Here is a 21,346-nt window from a genome sequence, read left to right as displayed (position 1 = left end):
CTTTCCGGCCCAAACACCATAACCCTTAATCCCTTTATTCTTCAAAAAACTATCTATCTTTACCTTAAAAACATGTAATGAAGGAGCCTCAACTGCTTCACTGGGCAAGGAATTCCATAGATTCACAACCCTTTGGGTGAAGAAGTTCCTCCTAAACTCAGTTCTAAATCTACTTCCCCTTATTTTGAGGCTATGCCCCCTAGTTCTGCTGTCACCCGCCAGTGGAAACAACCTGCCCGCATCTATCCTATCTATTCCCTTCATAATTTTAAATGTTTCTATAAGATCCCCCCTCATCCTTCTAAATTCCAACGAGTACAGTCCCAGTCTACTCAACCTCTCCTCATAATCCAACCCCTTCAGCTCTGGGATTAACCTAGTGAATCTCCTCTGCACACCCTCCAGCGCCAGTACGTCCTTTCTCAAGTAAGGAGACCAAAACTGAACACAATACTCCAGGTGTGGCCGCACTAACACCTTATACAATTGCAACATAACCTCCCTAGTCTTAAACTCCATCCCTCTAGCAATGAAGGACAAAATTCCATTTGCCTTCTTAATCACCTGTTGCACTTGTAAACCAACCTTCTGTGACTCATGCACTAGCACACCCAAGTCTCTCTGAACAGCGGCATGCTTTAATATTTTATCGTTTAAATAATAATCCCGTTTGCTGTTATTCCTACCAAAATGGATAACCTCACATTTGTCAACATTGTATTCCATCTGCCAGACCCGAGCCCATTCACTTAACCTATCCAAATCCCTCTGCAGACTTCCAGTATCCTCTGCACTTTTCGCTTTACCACTCATCTTAGTGTCATCTGCAAACTTGGACACATTGCCCTTGGTCCCCAACTCCAAATCATCTATGTAAATTGTGAACAATTGTGGGCCCAACACGGATCCCTGAGGGACACCACTAGCTACTGATTGCCAACCAGAGAAACACCCATTTATCCCAACTCTTTGCTTTCTATTAATTAACCAATCCTCTATCCATGCTACTACTTTACCCTTAATGCCATGCATCTTTAAGTAACACCGGCTGTGTAAAGTCAGACCCGGTTTGGTGCACAAACACGATATCTGAGGCGGCTGGAAGAAAAAGATACAAGAAATGGGCTGCACAAACATTTTGCGACTATAACTAATTTGACGCCGAAACGTCCCTCCGCCGAAAAATTCTTCCGTCGAATCAGCTACGCCGAACTGGCCACGCCGAATCGGCCACGCTGAACTGGCCACGCCGAAACGTACCAAACCCCCAATTAAGGATGGTGGGTGGGTACCCAAGACTGGAGTGCAAGTAGGAGGCCTCCAAGCATTGAAAGAGATGGGAGCTGCTGATGTAAGAGAAAAAGAGGGTGTTCAAAATGGAGGTGCCCTATCTAGAGCCTTAAAAATTAAAAAGAGACGACAGACCATCATCATGGAGAAGAATTCCCTCCACAGGGTGGCCTGTAGTTGTAGCTGTGCCCTTCTCCAATTGCGGCCCTGGAGTTGGTGTGGAAAGGCTGTGGGGGTTAAAATGGAAGATGGAGCAGTCTGCCAGGGTATCATTTCATCTCGATGCGCAGCACAACTTGCCAGATGTGATACCTCTTTCCTGTTGATTGGAATGAAAATTCACACTGCAGTAATGTCACCTGCAGGTTATCCTAAAAAGACGGTTTGACAGTTTGATGTGTTACTGAAGTGATAAAGACGAGGCTCTCCTCGCATTTCCAAGTAGTTGTGGGTGTTTCTGTAAATGTGAATTTAAGGGTAGTGGCAACAACAACAAACCTTACAGTTATATAGTGCCTTTAACATAGTAAAATGTCTAGAGGCATTTCAGAAGAACATTATAGGAACAGAGGAAAAGGAGCAGGAGTGGACATTCAGCCCTCGAGCCTGCCGCATCATTGAACTAGATCAAAGCTGATCTTCTACCTCGAAATCATCTTCCTGCACTATCAACGTCTCCGTTGATGTCACTGGTATCTAGAAATCTATGGAATTCTGCTTAATGACTGAACATCCACAGGAGCGCCCCGCCGAGTCCACACTTATCTCACTTCCTGCAGGAAGAGATCGGGGTGCCATTTTTAAATGCCATCCCAATCTCTCGATCCCCCTTGAAAACCTACCGCAGTCTCCGACCCCCCCATCCCACTTCCTGCTTCTGCCACAACTTACCTCTTAGGTGGTCCTCAAGGTGGCAGTGCCAAATTGCCTGAGTGCCAGAGGAGTGCCAGGGTGTCACCCTTCCCGGAGCCTGACCACCCGGGGGTTTCCAATGGCCTGGGAGACCCACCCCAGGCCGTTATGTCTGGTCCACATTTGCATGGACCAGTGCTAAACGACACATGGCGAGGTCTCCCAGGCGAGGCCTTTATTTCCCGTGCTTTGGGAGAATCAGATGCAGACATATTTTAACACGCCTAATGGCTCCTTTAAATATGTTAATCTGGATCCCGCCCAGCGAGGCCTCTCGCGAGATTTAATGCCCTTTAATGACCTGTCACCAGGTCAGGCGTGATGAGGCCAACACTTCCCAATCTCTCCCCACTTTACAATTTGACACTGAGCGACATAAGAAATATTAGGAAGGATCACCAAAAGCTTCGAGGTGAGTTTTAAGGAAGATTGTAAAGGAGGAAAGGGAGGTAATAAGGTGGAGAAGTTTAGAGCATTAATTCCACAGTTTAGAACCTCCGTAGCTGAAGGCACAACCACCAACGGTGAGCGATGAGACTTTAGAAATGTGTTAGTGACCAGAATTGCAGTTATCCTGGAGGGTCTGCAGGGCTGCAGCGGGTCGCAGAAAGAGTAAAGAGTGAGATCATGGAAGTAGCTGAAGAAGAATATCAGGGTTTTAAAATTGAGACAGTGGCAGACCAGACCCTAATGTAGATCAGCAAGCACAGGCACAATTGTTGAAAGGCACTTGCAGTTGCAAGTTAGGATATTGGCAGCAGATATATACCCCTTGAATTTACGAAAGGTGGAAGATGTGAGGATGTTATATCACATGGAAGTAATTCAGGTGTTATTGCATCTGCATTTCTTAGCCATTCAGCAATTTATTTTCTTCATCTAAATCATGCAAAATGCTATTGAACCTGCAAAGGAATACACTACCTCAGCATTTCATGTGGAACGTTTTAAATACCAGCAGCAACTGTGTATAATGAAGTAAAGTACCTTTAGCAAAAATAACGATGGCACACTAACTAGAAATACACAGATGGAGATATCTCAAGATATAATTAAAGAAGGGGAGGTGAGGGGAACGAAGGCTATTACCAGGAGCTACCTTTATGGAATAAAAACAGAAAGTGCTGGAAAAACTCAGCAAATCTGGCAGCATCTGTGGAGAGGGAATCATAGGTAACGTTTTGCATGCAATACGACGCCGCTTCAGAACTCAACTCCCTTTACGAAACTAGATTGAGCAGGTCAATTATGAGGATTCCACTATGGTCAGTTTCTAAAAAGGAAGAACTTGCTCTTATATGGAACCTCTTATGCACTTGGAGCAGGGGAAGACAACCTTTTCTTACCTGAAGAACCTTTTCGAAAATGTTCCGAAAATAAAAGCTATTTTGAGTTGCAGAATGAAAATTCAGCATTTCTAAACCAACTACCCAGCAAATTGTCAAGTATCTTTGGTAGAATGTGTAGTTTGCAAATGTAATAAATAAAATATATGTATTTAATTGTGTAAATAGAAAAAAACAAGATTAAAATACGCCTGACTGAATTATTACAATTTTGACACCTTTTTGCTATAATTTTGACAAGAAAGTCATCTTTAGAATAAACTTTAAATTCAGATGCATAGAATTAAGGCATTTTGGCTATCAATCTTTGTGATAAAAATAGCTTCTAATAGCACATTCAAAATAATTAATCATCTCAGCTATATTAGAAGCAATAATGGTTGTAACCATCAAACCTGGTGCTAGAAAGCGAAGGCATTATCTGTAACAATGGCGTAGCTCTATCACTTGAACAGGTTTATTTGGAGCAAGATGATGCTTTTTGTTAAAATCATCATTTGAAATCACGAAGTTCAGTATAACAATTAGCCTTTTATTCCGACAATAAAACCACATCTCTTACTTTCTTGACTCAATAGATTTTGGACTTTATTCATGTCAACAAGGTTCAACTGCAAAAGATTTTGCACAGCAAAAGGATGTTAAAAAGTAACATGGAAATCCAGAGCTGCAGGTTGCTGATCCCTGTCTCAGGGTATCCCAAAAGCCAATTTATTATTCAGAACAATTGTGATCCCAGTTAATGTTATTCCTGGATGGGAAGGTCCCAGAATGGAACCGTGGCTCAAGAAGGGCAGCACGGTAGCATCGTGGATAGCACAATCGCTTCACAGCTCCAGGGTCCCAGGTTCGATTCCGGCTTGGGTCACTGTCTGTGCGGAGTCTGCACATCCTCCCCGTGTGTGCGTGGGTTTCTTCCGGGTGCTCCAGTTTCCTCCCACAGTCCAAAGATGTGCAGGTTCTGTGGATTGGCCATGATAAATTGCCCTTAGTGTCCAAAATTGCCCTTAGTGTTGGGTGGGGTTACTGGGTTATGGGGATGGGGTGGAGGTGTTGACCTTGGGTAGGGTGCTCTTTCCAAGAGCCGGTGCATACTCGATGGGCCGAATGGCCTCCTTCTGCACTGTAAAATCTATGAAAATCTATGAAATGACAGTAACTTTTACCTATTTTAGAAAATGTGGAGGAATCAAGCCACAGGACTGCCAATTAGCTCTTAACAACAGAGATAAAAAACATGCATTAAACATGAAAATACAATGCTCCATCACTCCCATTTATCTTCACAAATGTGCGTAGATTTAAGGATAATACAGGCTACAAAATATATCTTATGCCAAAATGTTCTCAGTAAATACACAGCCCCTGCAGACCAATAGGCCAACTATGGTCAGGTACAGCTCACTCTGAAACCAAGTGGCAGATGCCGCTTATTTGAATTACTATTGGTTTCTCCTTAAATTCCCCCAGGTGGTTATCACACTGGGCGAACTGGTTAGCACTACTGCCTCACAGCTCCAGGTTTGATTCCGACCTTGGGTGACTGTGTGGAGTTTGCCCGTTCTCTCCGTATCTGCGTGGGTTTCCTCTGGGTGCCCCGCTTTCCTCCAACAGTCAGGTTAAGTGGGTCAAATTAATCTTTAAGATGTGCAGGGTAGGTGGATTGACCAAGATCAATGTGCGGGGTTACAGGGTTGGGGTGAGGGAATGAACCCAGGTAGAGTGCTCTTTCAGAGGGTTGGTGCAGACTTGAATAGGGCAGAATGGCCTCCTTATACTGAAAGGATTCCATGAATGCTTTCATCAGATGTTTTCAGCAAGGATACACTGCCAGGATTTCCAACTCTTATAGTATTCCTCTGCCTTGAATTGCCACATGCATTCAAGCTGGCACCTAATCCCTCAGGTACTCAGCCAATAAAACACTACTGCTTCACATGCTGCACTAAGATCACCAATCTGTTTCTTGCCAGCCAACTTTTGTTTTATAAATTTAGAGTACCCAATTCACTTTTTCCAATTAAGGGGCAAATTAGCATGGCCAATCCATCTACCCTGCACATCTTTGGGTTGTGGGGGTGAAACCCACGCAAACACGGGGAGAATGTGCATAGTCCACACGGACAGTGACCCCGAGCCGGGATCGAACCTGAGACCTCTGTGCCACCATGCTGCCCCTTGCCAGCCAACTTAACCAGGTCTGCACTTTTCAGCTCTGTTTTTAACTTCAATGAACAGAACCTTGTTCAAGTTCCAGTTCCTTCTGGCCCTTGGACTTCAATCTTCCTGGGACTTCTCTCTTCATTCCCTGGGTTCTAGAACTACCTGATTTTTTCGTTTCTGGGACTAGTTTTCTTTCTGTTTCTGCTTCTGGTAGAACGGTGAGCTGTTTCCCCTCTAGCTGTTAAGCTCATACTGCCTCAAGTCCAGTTAAAGCTAAACTTAAAAGGTCTTTCTAAATTAAAGATGGTCCCTGGTTGCTGAGCAACAGCTTAGTCCTTCTCTAAGCTGTTTTCCGCATCATAAACTCTCTAAGCACATTAGAGAAACAATTTGAAATTAAACCAAAACCCCCACACATGCAAACAATTTTGTTTAACATGATTATAATTAGAGTTTCATCTTTTCTTACACAGAAACATTAAATTAAAGTCACTTAATTACAAACCTTATTTCTATATGGACGTCACGGTGACACATGGGTTAGCACTCCTGCATCACAGCTCCAGGGACTTAGGTTCAATTCCGGCCTCGGGTGACTGTCTGTGTGGAGTTTGCACTTTCTCCTCATGTCTGATTTGGGATTCACCAGCTGTGGCCTCACCAAAGTTCTATATAACTCCAACATGACCTCCCTGCATTTGTAATCTATGCCTTGACTGATAAAGGCAAGTGTCACCACCCTATTAACCTGCCCTTCTCCCTTCAGAGATCTATGGACAAAAACACCAAGGTATCTTTGTTCCTTTGGAACCTCCCAGTGTCAGGCCATTCATTGAATACTTCCTTGTCACATTACTCCTTCCAAAGTGTATCACCTCACACTTTTCAGGATTAAATTTCATCAGCAACATTTCCGCCTTTTGGCCATCCCGTCTATAACTTCCTGTAACCGGACACACTCAACCTCACTGTTAACTACCTGGCCAATATATGTGTCATCCGCAAACTTACTAATCCTATACCCCACACAGTCATCTAAGTCATTTACAAACAATAAGGGACCCAGCACAGATCCCTCTGGTACGCCACTGGACATTGGCTTCCAGTCCCAAAAGCAGCCATCTGTCATCACACTCTGTCTCCTGCAGCCAAGCCAATTTTGAATCCACCTTATCAAGTTACCCATGTGCATTTGCCTTCCTTATAAGTCTCCCATGTGGGACCTTGTCAAAAGCTTTGCTGAAATCTATGTAAAACATCAACTGCACTACCCTCATCTACACACTTGGTCACATACTCAAAAAATTCAATCAAATTTGTTAGGCATGACCTCCCTCTGATAAAGCTATGCTGACTGTGCCTGATCAAACCTTGCCTCTCCAAGTGGAGACAGATTCTCACCTTCAGAAATTTCTCCAATAGTTTCCCTACTGAAGACGTGAGACTCACTGGTGGGCAGCATGGTAGCATAGTGGTTAGCACAGTTGCTTCACAGCTCCAGGGTCCCAGGTTCGATTTTCAGTTTGGGTCACTGTCTGTACGGAGTCTGCACGTTCTCCCCGTGTTTGCGTGGGTTTTCTCCGGGTGCTCCGGTTTCCTTCCACAGTCCAAAGGTGTGCAGGGCAGGTGCATTGGCTATGCTAAATTGTCCTTAGTGTCCAAAAAAGACTAGATGGGGTTATGGGGACAGGGTGGACGTGTGGGGATAGGGTGCAGGTATGGGCTTGGGTAGGGTGCTCTTTCCAAAGGCCAGTGCAGACTCGATGGTCCAAATGGCCTCCTTCTGCACTGTAAATCCTATTCTATGATCTATGAGCCGTAGTTCCCTGGCTAATCTCTACAACCTTTATTGAATAGTGGGACCACATTAGCTGTTCCCCAATTCTCTGGTACCTCCTCTGAGACCAGAGAGGAATTAAAAATTTGGGTCAGAGCCCCTTCAATCTCCTCGATTGCTTCCCACAGCATGCTGGGACACAATTCATCCAGACCTGGAGATTTGTCCACTTTTAAGCTTGACAACCACCTCCAATACCTTGTAACTCCCTGTGACAATTTGCTCAAGAACCTCACAGTCTCTCTCCGAGTTCTACATCCACCTCCGCATTCTCTTGGGTGAAGACAAATATGAAGTATTTGTTCAACTGAATACCATCTATCCTGCCGAGGACTCCTGTGCAGCTCTCTCCAGAAAATTTAAATGTGAGATCCAGGGCAGTAGGTACAATGCCTATTTGTGTCTCTGACCGTCTCTTCCTTGTAACAAATTCATCCATTGTCACTGATATCTTGCCTTGCTTGCTAGCAGGTAGATAATGTAAGAAGCTCTCCCCCGTGATTTTGCATCAAAAGCACGTACGTACAGGGCTCTTAACTTCAAGTCTACATGCAGGGTGTGTTGACCTGCTTACTGTAACTACTTATGGTCACAAGTCTGCACAGTCTCATTTTGTTCTCTGGTAGTGGCCGCCATTCTCAATTTAAATGCTGGTATTGGACGTTTTTCCCGCTATCGAGATCACCACGGGAACGCTTTGACCCTCCTGGCACCCACCCGCGACTTGCAACCTGCACTTTGATAAACCCTGCTATAAATAACCATAAGCACAAAATTCAGTTCATCATGTCTGTGTCAACTAGTTACCAGATCAACCCAAAACTAATCTCACTGCCCCACATTCTCATAATAGTCTGTTTCAAATACTTACTAAACTTTCCTTCAGAAGATGCAATGATCTCAGCAGCTATTTTAAATTGATGACCCACCATTATTAACACTCAAAATTAGTAATCTTAGAGCTCCAATTAAGTCTAAAACTAAGGAACTGGTCATTGACTTCAGGAAGCGAAGAGTGGTTCAGACTCCTGTCTGCACCAATGGCACCGAGGTGGAGATGGTTGACAACTTCAAATTCCTAGGTATGCACATCACCAACAATCTGTCCTGGTCCCCCCACATTGACGCTATAACCAAGAAAGCAAAACAGCGCCTATATTTCCTCAGGAAACTAAGGAAATTCGGCATATCCACATAGACTCTTAACAATTTTTACAGATGCACCATAGAAAACATCCTATCTGGCTGCATCACAGCCTGGTGTGGCAACTACTCAGCCCAAGACCGTAAGAAACTACAGAGAGTCGTCAACACAGCCCAGTTCATCACGCAAATCCGCCTCCCATCCATTGATTATGTCTACACATCCCACTGCCTTGGGAAAGCGGGCAGCATAATCAAAGACCCCTCCTGTCTGAGCTATTCTCTCTTCCATCAGGCAGAAGATACAAAAGACTGAGAACACGCACTAACAGATTCAAAACCAGCTTCTTCCCTGCTGTTACCAGACTCCTGAATGACCCTTTTATGGACTGAACTGATCTCTCCATGCATCTTCTCTACTGTGTAGCACTGCACTCCGTATGCTTCACCTGATGTCTCTGTATTTACATTGCATATTTATCGTATATCCTATGTTTTTCATATCTGGAACGATCCGCCTAGACTGTACGCAAACAATATTTTTCACTGTGCTCTGTACACATGACAATAAATCTAAATCTAAAATGCGTAAGGTATTCCATGGCCAATTGCCACAATAGATTATTAGTTACATTCTTAACTAGGTGAACCAAATTATGATTTCACTTTATTTTATTAAGGTATCCATTTGAATAGATGGTGTGGAGTGCCCTTTGCATCTAGACCAGAAGCTCCAGGTTCAAGCCTCATGCCAGGATTTGTTGGTGAAGGGAAGTGTGTTCATGACATTGTTGCATGGGTTGATAATAAGCCTCGGAATCCTGCCATCATTTTCCCTCTATTCCGAAAGGGGGGACATATTTTCGGGATTTTTGGGACATATCACTCCCAATCCTTCTCGGCAACCAGAATTTTACGCTCCCCCTTACCTCGTGGTGCGTTCTCAGTCTGCAGGAGCATTAAGTAGCAAGGACGGGATTCCCTCTGGGTTCCCACCCACCCCAATCCATGTGCAAATTTACGGTGAGCTAGTCAGGACCTTGGACAGAAAGCCCACCCTTGCCGCTGTTAAGGCCCTTCAGTGGCCAATTCCTGCAAAGCCTCAAATTTAGGCTCATGGATGCCTGATAACTGAGGGTGGGAAATTGAAAAAGCTCTTAACCACAATCCGGGGCAGGAAGGACATCTCAATCAGTAGGTCCCTTCACACCGGGGTGCACCCCCGCCACATTAGGCACCGAAAACCTCTGGCCATCCCTCACCCCGTTGTCTAACCCCCGACAATGAGATCGTCCACCTCCCTACATCTAGGGCTACCCCTACCCTCCCCTCCCCGGGAACCCTGGTACAGTGCAGTTCCAGAAATCGTCAAAGTTCGATAACTGGCGAGAAAAGTGGCAATTAAGCCGCCAACAGAAATAGCGGCATTGTCTGCCACATGGTGCAGCACTTTGAAAAAAAAGCTTCAAGGATTGGCACTCACGGTGAATCATTGTCGGGACAGCCATTGATTCGTCCAACCTGCCAACGACTTAGAAACACAAGGATCAGGACGCCATTTTCAAAGGCTGCACCCGCGCGTAATCAACGAACCCTGTAACACCTACCGGGATCCCTGACACTGCCTGAGCACACCTTGGCTCTGCCCCGGAGAATGTCAGGGGAGTGGTCAGACAGTGCCGGAGGGCTACCTGGGTAGTGACAGGGCAGTATCCGGGTATGAGCCTCTCCCCCCTGAGCTCTGCCCTCACCAGAGCTCCCTGGTCTCTGAAAGCATGTTTCACCAAGTGCAAGCCTTCAAAGGCCAGTCGGGCTTTATGCCATTCCACCATCATGGCGCCACGAATGGATTTTTTTGACAGAGAGTGGTATGATTCTGGCGTATAGGCCTGATAATAATATGTTAATTTATTGTAATGGTTCCCTGACTTTGAACATCAGGAAACATGCTCCGTCACTGAAGAGGGATGGGACAATCGCATCCTGCCATAAAACACAACTTTGTACTTCTTGTTATATTTTATTTTTCCGTCGTCGAACCTGCCGAATGCAAATGAGAACGGAAAATCACGGCATTACTCTGATGCATGGCACTGCAGTACCTCTTCTAGCCACTGCAGCACTGTCCCTGAATAGGGTAGAGAACTGTCAACCAATCAGAATTGTGGGGCTTCCTGTCGGCTGCTTAATTCAACGTGAAATGGCAACGGGTCTGGTGGCGTTGGTGGGATGTGTTTCCTGCCAAATCGCAAGATGACAGGCACCAAGCTCTCACCAACCTGAAAAGTCAGACCCAAACACCAAAATCTTTTGAACGAGCATCTTCTGAGAGTCCATATCAAACATCTTCTGAAAATCTACAAAAATATGTTGTATCTAATGCATTTCCTTTATCTAGATTGTTGCTCAGTTATTGAAATAGGTTATTAAATTTGTTAAATATGACTTGTCTTTATCAATTTCATGTCAGCTGTCTTCATTTATCTCTGCATTTCTAAATGTTTGCGAGTTCTGTTGTGAATTATGGATTCCGTGAGTTCTTCCATAATCAACACCAGGCTAACTAACCTATAGTGACTTGGCTTTATCCTTTTCTTCCTTCTGAAACAAAGGTGTTGCTTTACCTTGTTTGCATATTTAAATAGACCTGTGGCCAGTGTTTCTGCTATCATCCTTCTTTGAACAGTCAAGGATGCATTTCACTCAGATTCAGTGACTTAATCCACCTATCATCTTCCTTAATACGTGTCCTCAATCATCCCCAAATGGCCCTTTAACTATTTTTTATTTGTTAAATATGAATTACTACTTCCTTTCTTATTCCCTTTTAACCTTATTAATCTTACTTTTCACCCTCATATTTTACCTGAAGATTATCTTTGGTATCCCTAACTTTATCACTTGCCTCCCTTTTTAGTTTCAGTACAGTTTTAATCAATTTATCCACAACCTCTTCACACCTTATGGGAATATATTTATTTCATATTCTATGCTTCATGTATTTGAAGATTTTCTACAGCTAATCCAGAAACCTGATTGTTCATTTTTCTACCTAATTAATTTGGACCAAAACCCTTCTTGTTTCATTGACCTTTATCTTTTCCAATTCCGGCACTCTTCATTATTCTTTTTTAATTTGACATTGAACATGATATAATGGCTGCTATTTCCCAGGTATGCTCCAATTTTCAATAATTTTCCTCGCTTAATTTCTCAGAATGATATTGACCTGAAATGTCGTCATCCAGAAAGCAGGCCTGGACATATTTTAAAAAGCATTTCCCGCTTTGGCCACATGCACTCTATTCTATTTTAGAATAGTTACAGCCATTCAATATTGTTGCCCTTGGTACATTCCAACACCGCGTGGAAATTCTTCACTAGCATTACCCCATCCTATCTCTCCGAGAAATCTTATAACTAGAATATTAAGTTCCCAGTCTGATCATAATCTAAGCCACATTAAAGCTACTGCATCATGTTCCTCCATGGTAATTGATAGTTCCAACTTTCCAATGTTATTTTGAATGCTTTGTATTCACGTACGTACCGCTAAATCCTGACTCCAAACCATTGAAACATAGACCTTTATTCATTTTACTGGTATTCTCATTCAATTTTTAATATCTCTTGTTCCTTCTTTAACCATGATATTACGTCCTATAACTCATTGCCTCCTGCTTTCTTTTTCTCCTCAGATAATATTTTTTCATTACTTATTTCAGCTGTGCCTGCATTCTAATAATTTTTTCCATCCTATTCTTCTTTGACAGTCTTAAAATTTGATTATACATATACCACGCCACATTAATTTAAATGCTATTCCACTGTTCTTTTACCCTCTGCACAATATGGTTCTGTTTTGGTTCAGGTGAAGGCCACTCTTTTGATTGTAGCCTTCCCTTGTTGCAGAACTCACCCCAGTGCCCCGCAAATGTGAACTCTTTCATCTTGTACCAGCCCTGCAGGCACGCACCAACCCTCTTATTCTTTCTATCTTTAGCACCAGAGCATGGCACCAAAACAAATTGGTGATTATAACACATCAGCTTCTGCTTCAGCTGAATCAACATCACAAACTAATAATCGGTATGCTGCCAACATTTATACGGGCAATGTTCTAACTTAACCAGGCCTGACCTGCTGAGATGGTAGTCCTGATAACAAAATCTTTCAAATGCAAAAATCTAAAGATATGACTTGAAGATTTCCAGTGATGGGACTGTGACTATTTCCTTTGGCAGACTGTTCCATTGGTTGGGAAGAAAGATTATACTGTTGTGGAAACAAACGGATTTAGTAGGTTGAGTGGATGGCCACCCTACCATGTGTTTCATCATTGCCTGTCAATTCCCACCAGTCCATTTCATATTTTATAGACAATGAACAGGCTAACTTTCTCTCTCCTTTGCTGTTATGTCCATCTCCAAATGCAGCAAGACCTGGACAATGTCCAAGCTTGGGCTGACAAGTGGCAAGTTACATTCACGTCACACAAGTGCCAAGCAATGACTATATTCTACAAGAGATGATCTAACCATTGCACTTGACATTTAATGCCATTAACATCGCTCAATCCTGCACAATCAACATCCTGGAAGTTACCATTGGTCAGAAACTGAATTGGATATTAATACTACCAGAGCAGGTCAAAGGCCAGGAATCCGATGGCGAGTATCTCACCGCCTGACCCCCAAAGACCGCCCACCATCTATAAGGCACAAGTCAGGAGTGTAATGAAATATTCTCCACTCGCCTGGATGAGTGCAGCTCCAATAACACTCTAGACGCTCGACACGAACCAGGACAAATTACTATCCCTTCTGCAAGCATGCAATCCCTCCACCACATACGAACAGTGACAGCCATGAGTATCATCTACAAGATGCACTGCAAGAACTCACCAGGATTCCTTAGGCAGCACCTTCAAAACCCACAACCACTACCATCTAAAAGGACAAAAGCAGCAGAAACCAGGAACCTCACCACCTGGAGGTTCCCCTCCAACTCACTCACCACTCCGACTTGGAAATATATCACCGTTCCTTCACTGTTGCTGGCGTAAAATCCTGGAACTCCCTTCTTAACAGCACAGTGGGTGTACCTACACCTCAGGGGCTGCAGCGGTTCAAGAAGGCAACGCGCCACCACCTTCTGAAGGGCAACTAGAGATGGGCAATAAATGCTGGCCCAACCAGCGAAACCCAAATCCATTTTTTAATGGATTTTTAAAATTGATTCCCATTCCAGATCTTTGATCAAGGATGTGACAGTGGTGTATTCACCATACTGATTCATGCAGAATCTCTCACTGTATAAGGAACCACACACAGCTTGCATATTCCAGGATTGGACGAGCAAATGTTAGGAAAATATAACTCTGATGTATTTGTTGCAAAAAATGGCCTGAGTACATCTTGTTCGTTAAAAAATCATATCCAGCAATTACCATCATTAATCATCAAAAAAGTGATGGAAGATTCCACTGAGTGTGCTATCAGGTGGCATTTACTTAAAAATGCAGACCTCATTACAGCCTTGGTTCAAAACTAGACAAAAGAGATAAATTCCAGAAGTAAAGTGAGAGTGGCTGCCTTTGACACCAAGGCAACAGTTGACCAAGTGAAGCATCAAGGAGCGCTAGTAAAATTGAAGTCAATGAGAATATGGGGGGAACTCTCTACTGGTAGCAAAAAGGAGCATGGTTATTAGAGGCCAACTATCTCAGGGTAGTTTTATAGGCTCAACATTCTTCAGCTACTTTGTCGATGCTTTTCCCTCCATCGCAAGATCAGAAGTGAAGATGTCCCTTATTGATTGCACAGTTTTCAGTTCCATTCGCTCCTTCTCAGATAATAAGCAGTCCATGCAAGCAACAACATCCTGGCTTGCGTTGACAAGTGACAAGAAAGAAAGGCACCACATAATTTTCAAAAAATGATTATCTTCAACAAGAGAATCAAACCAACTCGCCTTGTCATTGCCCATCATTAACATCCTGCAGACGGCAGAGGATTGGAGGGAGGGTATCACCATTGTTCATAAAATTAACTTGGCCAACCACAAAAATACTGTAGCTACAAAGGTAGGGAAAAGGCTAATAACTCGCCTCCTGAAAGTCTGTCCGCTATCTACAAGCTACAAAGCAGGAATGTGATGGAATAATCTTGAGTTACTGAGATGAGTGCATGCTCCAACAATACTCAAGAATCTCAACACCATCCAGGTCAAAGCAGGATTGGCACTCAACCAGCACCTTAAATATTCAGTCTCTCCATCACCAGCGTGCATCATTATGCACCATCTACAAGATGGACTGCAGTAACTTGCCAAGGCTCCTTTGGCAGCAGTTTCCAAACCCCCAAAATATACCATCTAGAATGACAAGCGGAACAGATGAATGCAAACCCCCAGCAATTTCCTCTCCAAGTTACATGCCTGACTTGAAATGATCTCACCGCTCCTTCACTGTCGCTGGGTGAAAATCCTTTATCTCCTTTCCTAACAAGACTATGGGTGAACCTTCACCACATGAAATGCAGTGTTTCAAGAAGGCGGCTCACCCCCTACCTTCCCGAGGGCAATTAGGGATGGGCAATAAACGTTGGGCTCTCAAATATCCTGCACATCCATAATTAACATTTCAGAAGTCTCGAAACCCTGATTTGAGTTTAATAACATTTCAAAATTAATTTAATAGCATAATAACAGTAGATTACAATTTATCCACAAAGAAGATTACTGTAAGTACATAAATTGTTAATCCTGAGTTCGCCCAATCCTATATGGTCTCATCACTATGCTCACACACTTTTAGATTGTAATAGGAAAAGTCTGCTCCAGGAAATGTCGCTCAACTATTGATAGAGAAATCATGTACAAACATTACATTGAAACAGTTTAAATGCAGTTCTCAGGTGTCTATTTTACACTTTTAAAGAGTGGTTTAGAGTTTTAAAAAAAGAATTGTTTTATAAAGTCAAGTATAATTGTGATCAAAAAATATTTTAAAACTATACTAAAAACTGCTTGTATCGTTTCCACCATTGGAACTAATAAAGGTCAGTGAGAGTGCTGCATGGCTTCAGACACCAGCAGCAGAGGAAGGCTGTTCTCAGAGTGTGCTTTTTATTTCAATGTCTTGCATTGATAGTGCTAGGCATTATTAATCAGAAGTAAATCGGTGGGAGCTGTACTTACAGAACTGTAGGCTCAAGCTCAGGACAGCCAGCAGGGCAGCTACAGCCAGCAGGAAGAGAAAACGGCTTCGAAACAACATTGTCACACACATTTTCACACTTCCATTATGACTGGACCTCCAACTCACTCTCCTCTGTGAAAGCAAATGCAACAATTGAGTCAGGCACGAGAAGGAATGAAGGAGTCAATTACAACATGCAGCAGTCTAATAGTTTCACTGGGAAGAACTCAAAAGCGTGAAGAATGAAGCTTCTGTTGCTATGGCAATTTTCATGATTTTTGAAAAAGGTATTTGATGCTGATTAATAGCTTACAGTTACTCCTGGACAATAACTAGCAATCAAACAGCCCTGGTTTTCTATTACATTGTTTTGAAATGGGCGTAGTTGCACAAATGTAGTTTGTAATTGATGTTCAGTTTAAAATCCGAAAGACTATACAATCATTAATAAGTGTTACTATTAAAAGACAACCAGAACTTTTTCAAACCAAATAGAAACTATTGATATATTTCATGTGTTACAGTCAGATTTGGACACCTCCAATTCTCTAAAACATGTTTGGACAAGCAAGCCTTTACTCAATAATTTTCCACTAAAAGCAGCAAGACAAGACAATGCACGCTTCAGTATGAGACCGTTGCAACACATCAGACACAAAGCCAATCATTCTCAAACGCGTTTCTCGGAACTGTTAAACGACAAGAGAACCGAACAACATACTGAGCATAGTCAAAATACTTTTCTGTGAATGACCACCTGAAAATAAGGCTTAAAAGTATCAATTAAGGGCAGCACGGTGGCCTAGTGGTTAGCACAACCGCCTCACGGCGCTGAGGTCCCAGGTTCGATCCCGGCTCTGGGTCACTGTCGGTGTGGAGTTTGCACATTCTCCCCGTGTCTGCGTGGGTTTCGCCCCCACAACCCAAAAAAAAATGTGCAGAGTAGGTGTATTGGCCATGCTAAATTGCCCCTTAATTGGAAAAAATAATTTGGTAATCTAAATTTTTTTTTTAAATAACATAAAATAAAAAAGTATCAATTAGGATATTCATCGAATCCCGACAGTGCAGAAGGAGGCCATTCAGCCCATAGGGTCTGCACTGACTCTCCGAAAGAGCACTCTACCTAAGAACTGCCCCCCCCCCCCCCCACCCCGCCTAGCCCGTTACCTGCACATTAATTATGGCCAATTCACTTAACCAGCACAACTGAGGAAACCGGAGCACCCACAGGAAACCCATGCGGAACGGGGAGAACGGGCCTCGGATGACAGTCTGCGTGGAGTTTGCACTTTCTCCCCGTGCCTGCGTGGGTTTCCTCCAGGTGCTCTGGTTTCCTCCCACAGTCCAAAGATGTGCAAGGTAGGTGGATTGGCCATGCTAAGTGTCCAAAAGATTAGGTGGGGTTACTGGGTTATGGGGCTAGGTTGGAGTCATGGGGTTCTCTTTCCAAGGGCCAGTGCAGACTCAATGGGCCAAATGGTCTCTTTCTGCACTGTAGGCATTTTATGATTCTGTGATTTCCGTGGCCAGAGGATGGGTGTGGGGACCAGCGCCTGGTCCAGGCAATATTTTGTTTTAAATATTTTTATTCTCCTCCTTTTTCACAATTTACACCCAACAATTAACAATAATCAGTAACGAATGCAATGTCAATCCCCATATCAATAACAACGATCCCATCCTCCCATCAATCCCCCAAACATTAGCCCGCACATTAACATAAACAAATGACAAAAAGGAATCAGGAATCACCCATAGTCACCATTAACACATACAGTCCCCCCTCCCCCAACCCTCCCAGCCACCCCCCCTAATGTTCGATGTAATCCAATTCTCGAAAGGGTATAATGAATAATGCCCATGAATTGTAGAACCCCTCCATACTTCCCCTCAGTTCAAATTTGACCTTTTCAAGCGTCAAGAATTCTAGCAGGTCCTACTGCCACGCCAGGGCACAGGGTGGAGAGCTTGATCTCCACCCTAACAGGATCTGCCTTCGGGCGATCAGCGAGGCGAAGCCTACAACATCTGCCTCAGCTCTCCTTTCTAACCCTGGCTGGTCTGACACCCCGAATATTGTCTCAAAGGCCCGGGTCCAGTTTCACGAGCACCATTTTCGAGATTACCCTAAAAACCTCCTTCCAGTAATCCTCCAGCTACAGACAGGACCAAAACATATGAACACGGTTTGCGAGGGCCCTCACCCCGCAACGTTCACACACATCTTCTACACCCTCAAAGAGACGGCTCATGATCGCCCTTGAAAGGTGTGCTCTATACACCACCTTCAGCTGTATCAGCTCCAACCTCACACACGAGGTGGAGGCGTTCACCCTCCGGAGCGCCTCACACCAGAACTCCTCCTCCATACCCTTCCAACCCTTCCTCCCACTTTGCCTCGATCCCTTCCAGTGGGGCCTTCTCCTCTTCAAAAATAGCCCCGTAAACCAGCACCTCAGCACCTTCTCCAGCAATGTGGAAGCCGGCTCTACTGGGAAGCTCTGTATCTCCTTCCTGGCAAAGTCCCAAACCTGCAAGTATCTAACTATTTTCCCCTGCTCCAGCCCATACTTCGCTCCCAGCTCCTTCAATCCTGCAAACCGACCCCCAAGAAACAGATCTTATCGTGTCCTAATTCATTTCTCTCCCATTTCCGAAAATTTCCATCCCACTTCCCTGGCTCAAACCTGTGGTTCCCCCGAATTGGCTTTCCCCTGGACCCTGCCCCCAACCCGAAGAGCTGGCGAAACTGCCTCCAAATTCTCAACAAAGCTATTACTACCGGATTCCCTCAATATCTCCCCGGGGCCGAGGAACAGGCAATGTTACGAATGGGTGTCTGGGGTACAGTGTCTGTCATCCGGTGACCAGGGGCCCATGCTGTAGCTGGGGGTGCGTGGACATGACATGTCGATTGGCGCCCTGCAGGATGTGAGCGGGGGGGAAGTGGGTCATGGGGGGGGGGGGGGGATGAGGGAATAGAGTGTCCCGGGGTGGAAGACACTGCTGGACTTCAGTCTCAATTCCTTACAGATATTACAGGGGCTGGATCATATCTTGGATCCTGCGGAAACTGTGCTCACAGAGCTGCTGGCAGGCTAGGCAGCCAGATGCCGGAGAATGCAGCGACAGCAGTGACAACAGAGACGCAAGGCAGCGGCCCATGTTCAGGACGCCGCCCCACACCCTGAGGACCCGGCCATCAGGCCACGGAGAGACCCAGAGGGGAAGGCCGGCAAAGGCCCATGGTCCACAGGCGCCGCTGGTCTTTCAAACAGGTGACGGGCAGCGGCACGGCCTCAACAAGGGAATGGTGTGGCACCTGTGCCATGTCCTCACAGACTTGGCACCACGTGGAGGAGGAACACCCGCTTTCTTGGCTGTCAAGGTCACGGTAGCCTTGAATCTCCACGCTGGAGTTTAATTTGGATAAATATGAGGTGATGCATTTTGGTACATCAAATCAGGGTAGGACCTACTCAGTTAATAGTAAGGAGTTGGGGAGAGTTACAGAACAAAGATATCTTGGGGTACAGGTTCATAGCTGCTTGAAGGTGGAGTCGCAGGTGACGAAGGCATTCAGCATGCTACGTTTTATTGGTCAGAATATTGAATATAGGAGTTGGGAAGTCTTTTTGAAGTTGTGAGATTTCCGAGCATGCTACCAGGACTTGATGGTCTGAGTTATAAGCGGGTACAATTTTTTCCTTTAAAAAATAGTTAGACAGTTCCATGGGCAAGGTGGGTATAGAGGGATATGGGCCAAATGCGGGCAAGTGGGACTAGCTTAGTTATAGAAACTGGGCGGCATGGGCAAGCTGGGCCGAAGGGCCTGTTTCCATGCTGTAAACATCTATGACTATGATCTCACAAGCTGCAGCCTGCAAGTGCATCCGTGAAGTCACAAATACCCTGTTTGTCCGGGCAGCAAACCATATAAACTTTGACATAGACCAGGCCCAACAAGGTGCCCAGGCAGCAGGTTTCTCTGCCGGGATGCCCCAGGTACAGCAGGCAATAATAATAATAATCTTTATTGTCACAAATGGGCTTACATTGACACTGCAATGAAGTTACTGTGAAAAGCCACTAGTCGCGATGGCACGCATGTCACCTTGTGTGCACTGGGGCATCAGTGGTGAACCTGTGGAATGTTACCACTGGAAGTAGTTGAGGCCAAAACATTGTCTGTTTTCAAAAAGCAGCTAGATATAGCCCTTAGGGTGAAGGGGAGCAAAGGATATTGGGTGAAAGCAGGATTAGGCTATTCAATTAGATGATCAGCCACAGTCATAATGAATGGCGGAACAGGCTCGAAGGGCCAAATGACCTCCTACTGCTCCTATTTTCTATTTTTGTATGCCTGGCACAGCAGCGGGGTGACGTGCTGGTTGTGGAGGAGGAGGGCCATGCGGTCACCTCCAAGAAGGAAGACGAGGAGGCAGCAGATTAGTAGAGGCTGGAAGACGAGCCTGGGGAGGACCCACAAGACCAGCTGGATGACAGTCGGCAGTGATGAGAGTTTGATTTGATTTGATTTATTGTCACATGTACCGAAGTACAGTGAAAAGTATTTTTCTGCGGCCGAGGAACGTACACAGTACGTACTTAATAGACGCTAGAGTAATCAACAGGGAACAAATGGTACATCGACAAAATAGTGATTAGTTACAGTGTGGAACAAGGGTCCAAACAAAGCAAACAAAACAAATACATGAGCAAGAGCAGCATAGAGGCATAGAGCATCGTGAATAGTGTTTTTACAGGGAACAAATCAGTCCAATAGGGGTGTCGTTGAAGAGTCTTGTAGCTGTGGGGAAGAAGCTGTTCCTATGTCTGGATATGCGAGTCTTCAGACTTCTGTACCTTCTGCCTGATGGAAGGGTCTGGAAGAAGGCAATGCCTGAGTGGGAGGGATCTCTGATAATGCTCTCTGCCTTCCTGAGGCAGCGAGAGGTGTATACAGAATCAATGTGGGGGTGGCAAGCTTGTGTGATGCGTTGGGCTGAGTTCACCACAGCCTGCAGTTTCTTGCGATCTTGGACTGAGCAGTTGCCATACCAGGCTGTGATGCAGCTGGATAGAATGCTCTCTTATCGCACATCTGTAGAAGTTTGTGAGAGTCAATGCAGACATGCCAAATCTCTTTAGCTTCCGCAGGAAGTAGAGGCGTTGTTGGGCTTTCTTGACTGTTGCATCAACACGAGTGGACCAGGACAGACTGTTGGTGATGGTGACCCCAAGGAACCTAAAGCTATCAACCATCTCCACTTCGGAGCCATTGATGCAGATGGGAGTGTATGTCGTGCTGCGCTTCCTGAAGTCGATGATCAGTTCCTTGGTCTTTCCAATATTTAGAGAGAGGTTGTTTTCGGTACACCATGCACCCAAGTGATTTATCTCCCTCCTGTAGTCTGATTCATCATTGTTTGAGATACGGCCCTCCACAGT

General features: G+C 44.6%; 1 protein-coding gene across 4 annotated transcripts in view; it reads right to left on the bottom strand.

The window, feature by feature from the left end:
- pxylp1 (2-phosphoxylose phosphatase 1) overlaps positions 1-21,346 on the bottom strand; it is a 215,828-nt gene that overhangs the window by 179,399 nt on the left and 15,083 nt on the right. For all 4 annotated transcript variants that reach the window (XM_038815885.1, XM_038815887.1, XM_038815886.1 and 1 more), the window contains exon 2: positions 15,892-16,024. In XM_038815885.1, the coding sequence (XP_038671813.1) occupies positions 15,892-15,982 (91 nt within the window). In that variant the 5' untranslated portion in view covers positions 15,983-16,024. The remainder of the gene's footprint in view (positions 1-15,891; positions 16,025-21,346) is intronic.

The sequence above is a fragment of the Scyliorhinus canicula genome, chromosome 13, assembly GCF_902713615.1.
Source record: "Scyliorhinus canicula chromosome 13, sScyCan1.1, whole genome shotgun sequence".
Taxonomy (NCBI): Eukaryota; Metazoa; Chordata; class Chondrichthyes; order Carcharhiniformes; family Scyliorhinidae; genus Scyliorhinus; species Scyliorhinus canicula.
Note: the sequence above shows the minus strand (reverse complement) of the source record. Positions and strands in the feature narration are given on the sequence as shown.